Source organism: Garra rufa, chromosome 19, assembly GCF_049309525.1.
Source record: "Garra rufa chromosome 19, GarRuf1.0, whole genome shotgun sequence".
NCBI lineage: Eukaryota > Metazoa > Chordata > Actinopteri > Cypriniformes > Cyprinidae > Garra > Garra rufa.
Genome location: NC_133379.1, coordinates 24,995,166 through 25,006,357, shown reverse-complemented (window position 1 = coordinate 25,006,357; position 11,192 = coordinate 24,995,166). Strand labels below are relative to the sequence as shown.

Sequence of the window (11,192 nt, the reverse complement as noted above, 5' to 3'; positions counted from 1 at the left end):
TTTTTGTTTAGTGATAGTTGTTCATTAGCTCTTTGGCCAACTGCCTGATGCAACAGAAGGAAAAACTATGCATTAAGAGCTGGGGGTGAAAACCTTTGAACAGAATGGAGATACATTTTTCCTATTTTGACTAAATCATATTCTTTCATTTTTCATTCTTTCATAAAATTTACACTGATCTTCAAATTCAAAAGTTTTCACCCCCTGGGTCTTAATAAATTGTGTTTCCTTCTGAAGCATAAGTGAGCGTTTGAACCTTCTGTAATAGTTGCATATGAGTCCCTCAGTTGTCCTCAGTGTGAAAAGATGGATCTCAAAATCATACAGTCTTTGTTGGAAAGGGTTCAAATACACAAAAATTCAACTATATTTTTTTCTTGCATAGTATATGTAAACATCTTTTATGTGAAATATCTTATTCAGGTCAGTACTAAATAAAACTACATTTGTTAAAATAATTAACATTTTGCCGATTCCGAAAGGGGGATGCAAACTTTTGACCCCAACTGTATATTTATTTATTTAAGTTGTCATTTTGCAGCGAGTTTCTGAATGTTAATGCAAAAGTTAATATCTTCTTAATCATCCTTAATAAAATACATAACTTTAGTATGAAAACCAACAATTTACTAAAAAAACACATAATTCATGAAAAAAACATTAACCACATACCTGCATTTGCTGATTTGGCAAAAAGACTCACTGTAAAATAAGCACCGAGTGTTAAAGGTGAGTCAACACAGATCAGTCAAACAAACTAAAAAATTTAAATATAGTACTTACAGAATATACACAGGTTCAACAGCTGGATCATAATTTCATGTGCTCAAGCTGAAACAGTAACACCAGTTAGGGCACGGCAATGTCATAGTTTAATAAAAGTTCACACACAAACCGGATACACGGTTGTAATTTTTGCATACAGGTTTCTATTTTCCTGCCAAAACCTGTAAAGGTTCTTTGCATGACTGATTTTCTTAGCCTTTCGTCAATGACCAACACATAAACTTTGACATTATATAAATTATTTATAAGCATAATTTAGAACAGACATCATTGGACTTGAGCAGAATGCAGGAAAAGATAAAATGCTGGTGGGTTATGCTATATACTTACACAGTCACAAATACTAGTTACGAAACTGTCCAGTATATGCATGGACCATTGAGCAAGCAAAGGGAAACAGATGGCAGATCTTTTCACTTGAGAACGTATTTCAAACTACACCCAACCAGTCTTTGAGGTTTGAGCAAAGTCATTCTGATATTTTAAAATACGCCTGTATTAATTCTGTATTCATACATTTGCCTAGTACAATGAAATTAAACACTGCTTTTAAAGCCTTAAAAATACAAGAATAGATTCAAACTTCATTTGAATCACTGCATCTACAAATAAAACCAACAAACTCTGTCATGGTAAATGTGTTTTATTAACATGAAAAGGCTGCAGTTAAAAGTTTAAATTCAGTCAGTTTCTGTGACTTATACGAAGGAGCAATCACAGAGAAGACTCTTTGGGAATTCTGAGTGTAATAAAAATTGCAGAAACAATTAAATACATAAAAGATAAATTATATTAGAATCAACCTACACTGTCAAAAAATGTGCGGAAATTGTGCTTTTATGGGTACAACAGCTTGTCACTGGGACAGTACCCTTAAAGGAGAAGTTTACTTCCAGAACGAAAATGCAGATAATTTGCTCACCCCCTTGTCATCCAAGATGTTCATGTCTTTCTTTCTAAAGTCGTAAAAAACATTTTTTTTTGAGGAAAACTGAACTTCTATGGTGCATTTTGACCTTCCAAAACACTAAATGCAGCTTCAAAGGGCTCTAAACGACCCCAGCCGAGGAAGATGGGTGTTATCTAGCGAAACGATTGGTTATCTTCTAAAATAAATAAATAAATACTCTGTGTATCTGTGTAATCTGCCTAAATACAGTTAGGGTATGTCAAAAAACTCCCATCTTATTTTCTCCTCCAACTTTAAAATTGCCCTACTTAGCTGTTTTACCTTTTTTTATCATTTTAATGTTGGAGAAAATGAGATGGGAGTTTTTCGACCTTTGAAGTTTAAAGTTAAAATGTATATAAATGGTCATTTAAAAAAAAAAAATGTTTCACTAAATAAGACCGTTCTTCCTCAGCTGGGATTGTTTAGAGGCGCTTTGAAGCTGCATTTAAACCGCATTTAAACAATGGAAGTCCACTATTTGGAGAGAAATCCTGAAAAGTTTTCCTCAAAAAACAATTTCTTATCAACTGAAGAAAGACATGAACATCTTGGTTGACAAGGGGGAAGTAAATTATCTGTAAATTTTTGTTCTGTAAGTGAACTTCTCCTTTAAAAGGGACAACTTTGCATCTTCTCTATCCCTTAAAGCTGCATATTAACAACTTGAAGCAATAATATGCTCCTTTAAAGTACTATTATTAACCTAACACAACACATTTTTTTCAGAGACTATCTTAAAACTCTAAAAATAAATGTTTATCAATCACGAATCACGATAAAACAATGAAATGGTTTTAACAGAAGCTGTACAAATCAGAAATGTCCATTAGACTGAGGTTCCTGGTGGGGCTGTGTTTGTGTCCGTACTCTTGTTAAGATCTAAAGCAGATAAGGAATCATCAAGCGCACCAGAAGGTGAGTCCTCTTTGGCCAACAAGTTATTCTTGCGGAGCTGACAGGCTTGCTGGTATGGTGGCCGAATTGGAGGTTGGGTTGGTGGTAAATACTGGTACTCTTTACTAGAATCGAGCTGTTGGAGAATAAAGCAAAACATGCATTAGGTCAGACTACTCATTTATAGACGTGTGTGTGTGTGTGTGATTCGAAGGAAACTGATTAGCACCTGAAGTGGGTAAGTTCTGTCTGAATCAAAGGCACTAAGATCTCCACAAGCAAGGAAAGGAACTATTATTCGGTTTGGCCCCTCTAGCTGGTTGAAGTCGACATCTGGATGGGAAAAAAATTGCATTTATATTGTGAGGAGAAAGACATGCGCATATACACAGACAAATGTCATATAAGGATAAGCACAAGCACATTTTTAAAGCACTTTTTTGAAGCAAGTTACCATAAGAGTGATCTAGTAAAGGGTTGGACATGTTGGGGACGTAACCTTCAGGTGGAGAGTAATTCTGACATACCACAAACGCCTCTGAAAGGCAAAAACACACATTGATTCATCTATGAAAAAGTATAATATTTCCAATACAGTTTTACATTTCCTCTTTATACGAAATTCTCCTCTCACCTATGCTAGAGTTGCGACTGCTGCGTGGTTTGGCACAGGTTACAGAGCTGAAGAAGATCTTGAGCTGAGAGTACAACAAGGTCACATCTTTTCCCCTGAAGATCTATACAGAAGCAGGATTATAAAGTTTAGCTGAGACTGAATATACATTTTTTCACCTTAAACATTTTATAGAGCTCATAATCTCACACTAACAACTTGATAACGCAATTAAGAGTAAGAATGAGAATAGGACAGCTTACTTTTGCAACAAAGTTGCCACCTGGTTTGAGAACATGTGTGGTGATATTTAGAGCCTGTCAATATGAAAACATAAACGCTTCAAAAACCAAACAACAATTATACAATCACACAATTATATTTGCTGTTAGTGTTGTCATGATTGAAGTAGTTGTTACCAGTACCAGAACAAGTTTACAGTTTTGGTAGCCTACCACAGCAAAACCTTTTGAAAGTAGTATTTAACTATATAAAATAATAATTAAACAAGTCATTACTAATATTATTAATGATTAATAAAGACATTATTATTAATGCTTTTAATCATTATTATTTAAGTAAATAACACATTAAAACATTATAATCTATGTTTTCTGATTGGCCATTGTGCTCACATGCTCAACATAAACTAAGAACAAATAAAAACTTCTGATGCATTTATTAATTTTAGCTAGGGTTGCAAAAAGGTGGAACATTTCCAGGAAATTTGGGAAACATTCCAGAAATTTTAAAAACTTTCCAGGATTTTTTTAAAATCTTCCTGGGATTTATGGAAAGTTTCTGGAACTAATTCTGCATTAAGAACAAAAGTTTATTGGTTTATATTATTTAATAGAACTAACATGAAGTACTAAACAAAATGATAGATTAAATTATATATATATTTTTATTCTGTATTTTTAACTAATTAACAAAAAATTAATAAATACTAATGCTGTCAGTTGATTAAAAAAGTAACTAATTAATCACACTTTTTATTCTCAAATTAATGATGATTAATTGCAATTAATCCCACCTAACATTAAAGTTTTAAAATATTCTTTTATATTGCCATAATTTCATATTAAATTTTCAAATTAATGTATGATCAACAAAGATTGTATATTTTAATATTTGTTAAATATATTTAACAAATAGAAGGTGAGTATCACTGACAGCAATATTACTGATGACTCTAGGATATTGTTCTTTTTTGTCCTAATATTTAACCGTTGACTATTGCCATTCAACATTACAGTATAATTGAGAGCTATCGATTTTAACATTTATTAGACTATAATAATAAATAAATAAATAAATAGTGCATATGCGTGTACTGTTTATATTTATTACGTATAGATAAAGACTCACACATACAGCATATATTTTGAAAATATTTACATATATAAAAATGATCTACAATACATTATATATATATATATATATATATATATATATATATATATATATATATATATATATATATATATATATATATAAACTAGGGCCGGGACTCGATTAAAAAAATTAATCTAATTAATCAGAGGCTTTGTAATTAATTAATCGAAATTAATCGCATTTTAATCGCATATAAATATTTGACCTGAGAACAGTGAGAAGTAAATTTTTTCATATGGATTTTTAGTATACCATTAAATAATGACTGAATACATAAGCTTAAGCAACAAAATATTGTTTATTTTTGTTCAACCAAGTCCAACAGACCAGTGCAATATTGCCATTAAGTGTAGCAATAGGATACAGTGTTTCCCCGAGGTTTCCATACTTTTTTTCTCGGTACTTTACCCTACTTTGTGTAATAACGTTTATTTAACATAAAACATTTATTTCAGTGAAAAAATAAATCCAAAACTCTCTATTTTAACATTTTGAACAATAGGGATTTACAATCTTTTGCTATTTTTTTTTAAAGAAATTCTTGTTTTAATTTTTCTCATAATCAAATGAAAGCATAAACATTTATTTATTTTTAATCAAATGAAAAATAAACCTTTTTATTTTTTGGCAAACAAACAAGAGGTTTGCTGTTAAAATCAATAAATAATAATAATTTAACATTTAAATAATAATCGTAGTATTTTTTTCTACAATTAAGTGGTTAATCTTGTTGTTATATTTATTTTTTATCATATATATTGTTTTTTGTCAATTATTTAAATAGGAATATTGTTCTGTTTCATGTTAAACAGTATTTTATTTTGACAGGTTGCCGTGAAGTTTCTGTGTGTAAAGTATGATATGATGCTAGTTTTCTCAAATGAAACGGTAAAAGTGACACTGACAGAGGCAAACCGTACATGCAGGATTCATATCTTTTTGCATTTCAGTTTTCACAGACACTAGTCCATATCGCGATTTGAATTAAGTGACAGACCAACTTTTGATTTATCAATAAAAAATCGACGAATTTACGTGGCATTCCGCGCTATAGTAAATTCGGTTTTTATGAATGGAGTCCGCGATCCAGTCCGTGTTTTCTTGGAGGAGACATTGTAAACGCGCCCTCCTAAGATAATAGTAGGGGGAACACTGGGATATTTAGAAATATACTAGCCTACATTTCAGAAATTCAGGTACCCTATAGGTAGGTAGACCTTCTGTAAAAGCATTGAGGTGATACTTGAGGCTCGATGTGCTGCGGTGATATGCGCATAAACGCTAGTTGGTGCTCCAGTATAATCGGTCCGCTGAAACTCATCCAGTGAGAAACGTTCCGCGGTGCAAAATTAAGTGCGATTAAAATGCGTTAAAAAAATTTAACGCGTTATTTTTGTGTAATTAATTAATCTTAATTAACGCGTTAAAGTCCCGGCCCTAATATAAACATAACATTTTTCTTAAACATATATATGCATGTGTGTGTATTTACATATACATAATAAATATACACAGTACACACACATTATGTACACAACATTTGTCTCCCGTTTGCGATGTTCTGCATTTAAATAAACGCACTTCATGTCAAGAAAAAAAAAAACAGAAGCAGTAGTTGTAGTTGAGTGGGTGACCAAACCTAGCCCCGTCCCTGTGTTAACTGCGTTACATATTTTTAATGCCATTGAATAAAAAAAATGTATCACCTGCATTAACACACAAATTTTGACAGCACTAATACATTATGTGACAAATGTTTTTCTCACTGTTATTTATTGTGAGTCAGTGCATTAACTAAAATTGACTTATGGGACCTTCAAATGTTACCAAAATGATAAGATTAAAGGAAAATAGCAATACATACCGCTAGCAGGAGCTGTGCCTGAATGTACTCGTCTACATCATGAAGGCCTGTAACTATACAGAGAAACAGAAAAAAAAAAAAAAAAACTTTAATTCAAGAATTTGCTAAATCACAAATAGTCTAAAGTAGCTAGAAATGAACATCAAATGTTAAAAAACAAAAGATTATTTCTCACCATCAGGGGCACCATCACATACGACCAAATCTGCAGACTGTCCTTCAAAATGTCGAATAATCTCCTGTGCTGTAGAAATCTATGGCACAATCATATATTTGTTATATGGTGCAATATCTGTGTATTGCATAGATATGTATTACTGGAATATACATTGTTGCTCGACTCAAAATTAATTACTAAAAGCAATGAAAATATTCAAAAGCAAATAAAATATTCATGTTTGTATGTGAGTGAACATTTTTATTGCTTTTAGTAATACCTTAGCAATTTAACATGTTTAAGTAAAGAGACTGCAGACAAAAACATTTTTTTCATGCACTGATTAAGAAATTATTCATGACATCTTATTTCAGACTAGTGGAAAGAAAACATCCTAAACAAACACTGAAGTGTTCGTTTTTTTGCACTTCATCTATTTGCATCTGTAGATTTAAGTATTGCAATACATATCTGACCCTGGACCACAAAACCAGTCATAAGTGTTTTTTTAATTAGCTGAATAAATAACCTGAATAAATGAGCTTTCTACTGATGTATGTTTGGGTATGACAATATTTGGATGAGATACAACTATTTAAAATCTGAGGGTGCAAATAAAAAAATCTAAATATTGAGAAAAATCAACCTTTAGAGTTGACTAATCAAGTTATTAGCAATGCATATTACTAATCAAAAATTAATTCTTGATATATTTATGCCAGGAAATTTCTTTCTTTACTTAATATCCTAATAATTTTTGACACAGAAGAAAAATTTATCAATTTGACCCATACAATGTATTTTTGGCTATTGCTACAAATATACCTGCACTACAATGAATAAGACTGGTTTTGTGGTCCAGGGTCACATTTCTTTAAAAGCTGTTTCCTCAAAATTAGTTTCTTTCATGCATTAAACCAGAAATCCTCACATTAGTAGTAACCTGCACCCGACAAACTTTACAGTTTTATTCATACAGTTATTCTCAATGTTGTTACAGAGGGGTTTGTTCATATATCATTTGCCTGTTATTTTATTTCTAAAAACAAAAATGTAGCTTTTTTTCTGGATACTATTCTGGATATTTTTCAAACTCCCCTCTGCAAAAACCTACTTTAATATGTGACCCTGGACCACAAAAACAGTCATAAGGGTCCTTTTTTTAAAATTGAGATTTATACATCATCTGAAAGTTAAATAAAATTCCATTGATGTATGGTATGACACTATTTGACAGAGATACAACTATTTGAAATCTGAAAGTGTGAAAAAAAGTTTAAACTTTAAAGTTGTCCAAATGAAGTTCTAAGCAACGCATATTACTAATCAAAAATTAAGTTTTGATATATTTATAGTAGGAAATTTACAAAATATCTTCATGGAACACAACAATATCCTAATGATTTTTGGCATAAAATAAAAAACTGACCCATACAATGTATTGTTGGCTATTGCTACAAATATACCCATGCTTCTTTCAACAGGTTTTGTTTTTGTTCTGGATATGTATGCAAAACTGCATATTTAATGCCTAATTTGTCTATTTAAATAACATTTAAGAAAATCTAATACAGAATTTTTTGGGTTTATCCTATTCACCCGGAGATTCAAACCTGGAGCTTTAAAAATGTGTAGATTAATGCTGTAATAACACAATACGGAATGCTATTATGACTTGCTAAAAAAAAGCACTGCACCTTGGTGATGTCTCCTTGAATTTGTGTGACCCCTGGCAAAGGGGCCATTGCTTGCAGGTCAACTGCCACAATCTTGACCTCTTCACTCTTGTCTTTGCCACTGAAACAGGACAGAGAAAAGGTGAATGGCAATTAAATCAACCATATTTTACTTAACAGTATCTGTATGTGCAGTTTGGGGCACAACAGATCAAGTGCATTTTGCATTTAACCAACCGGAGTTTGCGGCTCAGGACTTGACTCCAGCTGCCAGGTGCCGCACACAGGTCCACAGCACGACTAACACCTGTATGTAGGACATGAACAGTCGTTTGAACATAAAAGTCTGCTTTGATGCCATATATGTAGGCAGTTCACAAGCTTTCGAGACATATCCCATGATGACCAATCCACTATCCCATGTAGACTGAAGCACAATGAAGCTCTAACCTTTAAAAAGGTTGAACTCTTCATCCAGCTGCAGTAGTTTGAAGGCACTTCTCGCTCTCCAGCCTTCCTCCTTCGCCAGCCTGTAGTATATATCTCGTTTGTCTTTGGATGAACGCCCCATTTTGCCTTCACTACCTTATTCTGTTGACAAATAGTGACACAGTTTTAAACCAACCAAATTAATAACGAATATGTTTCATAACGGTATTAACATTTTACCTCACAGTAGGGCGGATACTTTGAATATGATTGAGAAAACATTCTTTATTAACGTTACCACATTAATCTTATTTAAAATGAACTCTCAGCCTGCGGTTCCTAATGTTAGTAATAAATATTAACTCTATTGGTTAATCACATAATCATAATATCTACAAACAAAATGTAAATTGTAATTCCGTAAAAAATACCTACTTGGGACTGCAGCTGAATGAACGATAAATGTTTTCACCGCAACGTGACACTTCTTCTTCTTCTTCTTACTCTGTTGCAGTCAGAGAAACAGAGGCGAACACTGACACCCACTGGAGATCAGGTGGTATTACACATGATGCTTGTATGTATATGATCATCGTATGATTACGAGTTTGCTTAAGAACATTACGCATCTAACGTCCATTATAAATATTATACTACAGTAATTGTAGAGCACAAGACCCAGACGTTTTTAAAGACGTCTTTTCTGCTAACCAAATCGGCATTTATCCAAAGTACAGCAAAAACAGTAAAATGTTGAAATATTTTTACTATTTAAAAATAACTGTTTTCTATTTGAATGTAATTTATTCTTGTGATTTCAAAGCTAACCTTTTAGCATCATTACTCCAGTCACATGATCCTTCAGAAATCATTGTAATATTCTAATTTGCTGCTCAAAAAAAACATTTATTATTATTATTCTGAAAACAGCTGAGTAGAATTTTTTTTCAGAATCCTGCAAAAAATTACTTAACTATTTTAAATATTGATAATAATAATACAAATGTTTCTTGCACAGCAAATCGGAATATTAGAATGATTTCTGAAGGATCACGTGACAGGTAATAATGCTGAAAATTTAGCTTTGATTACAGCAGTGGTTCTCAAAGTGGGGGGCGCACGAGTATTGCAGGGGGGGGGGGGGGGGCATCAGCAGAAAAATAAATATAAAAACGTAAACAGCCGAAGGACGCAACGAACGGGAGATGGATCGGTGTGTGAAAGAGAAGAGAAAACCATAGATGAATTCGCACAGACCCAGGCAGGTGCTGGTCATACAAAAGCTCAATGCAGGGCTTCAAAGTTAAAATTATTTGCAACTTTGTCGCGTCCAGCAGAGATGTCACTGACACTGCGCTCCGCTGAACTGCGGCATTCTGGCGCCTCAGTCTCGTACTGTACAAATCGGCATACATTCACAAATGATAACTCAGCGGCAGAGTTCAGCTCATGCAGGTGCGTAATTTCCACTTGGGGCTTTTCAAAATCCTGTTTGTGTCCTTCCACTTTCAAATGGTTTTGTAAAAGTAATGTCTTGTATTGTAGAATGCACGCTCAGCGCCGCTGATTCGCGCGATCGTTAAAATGAAACCGAAAGTAAAACGCGCCATTGCATTCAAAAGCAATTTTAATACCCCACGTTTACAGAGCGACTCCCAATGCGCGCAAATTAGGCTACATAAAATATCGAAGCTGTTATTAGTATGTGGGCTATAAGTTGTACAGTTGTCTATAACTCTGTATCATGGTGGTAAAATTCGGTCAATTTGCACTTTGAATATTGAAAGAGTAGCCTACTTTGATTATGGCTGCATTTATTGTCTACATGACTAAGAAAGAACTGTGTCGTTTATTTTTTGTTATTTATACTGTAGATTCTTTAAAAATGCAGTGGCTGCCTCTAATTTAAATGGCTGTACTTATAATAGAGAAAATAAACATCTTGTTCATGTACTCATATTAATTCCTGTCCCTTGCTTAAGGCGCAAAATAAATATATATAAAAGGCTTTCAGAATCAGCCCATTTGCTTGTAAAACATCTGCAATCAGAATCAGCCATGAAGAATCAAGATCGGCACATTACTAAAAATAAATTGGGTGCTCCTATATATTTTTTGTGCTCAAACTTTTTTACATTTCAAGCCCTGCTATGCCTTAGGACAGCATGCAACCTACAAAAAATATATAAATAAATAAATAACATAGAGAATTATAATAATAACGGTTATTCTCCCTGTGCTATTTTTTAATATTTCAAGTGTTGCATGTGTTTTTCTCCTGTAGCTTTTTTTTTTTTTTTAACTAAGAAAGCATTAATTTTTCATTAAGTTTAGTAAAATCATTTATTAGTCTTAGGTGGGATAGGTATTTTTGGGAGGGTTTTTTTTTTAGATTTTTTTAAAGCAGGGTTGCTCAACCCTGC

At 32.8% G+C, this 11,192-nt stretch overlaps 1 protein-coding gene across 1 annotated transcript; it reads right to left on the bottom strand.

The window, feature by feature from the left end:
- Positions 1–956: 956 nt before the first annotated feature.
- ftsj1 (FtsJ RNA 2'-O-methyltransferase 1) lies at positions 957–9,271 on the bottom strand. The gene is made up of 11 exons (XM_073824725.1): positions 9,205–9,271; positions 8,791–8,931; positions 8,578–8,647; positions 8,362–8,461; positions 6,683–6,761; positions 6,508–6,560; positions 3,509–3,562; positions 3,267–3,369; positions 3,087–3,170; positions 2,862–2,965; positions 957–2,768 (listed from the first exon to the last, which is right to left on the bottom strand). Exons 2-11 carry the CDS (start codon positions 8,909–8,911, stop codon positions 2,565–2,567), a joined length of 972 nt encoding a protein of 323 aa, XP_073680826.1. The 5' UTR covers positions 8,912–8,931; positions 9,205–9,271; the 3' UTR covers positions 957–2,564.
- Positions 9,272–11,192: the final 1,921 nt, after the last annotated feature.

Bases quoted from the DNA above. Each gene is read 5' to 3' on its own strand.
- ftsj1 (XM_073824725.1), bottom strand. From the start codon at position 8,911: ATGGGGCGTTCATCCAAAGACAAACGAGATATATACTACAGGCTGGCG. The intron at 6,762-8,361 runs GTGCAGTGCTTT...ATTGTGCCATAG, and splicing joins TTCAAGGAGACATCACCAAG to ATTTCTACAGCACAGGAGAT. The intron at 3,370-3,508 runs GTAAGCTGTCCT...GCTTCTGTATAG, and splicing joins GTGGCAACTTTGTTGCAAAA to ATCTTCAGGGGAAAAGATGT.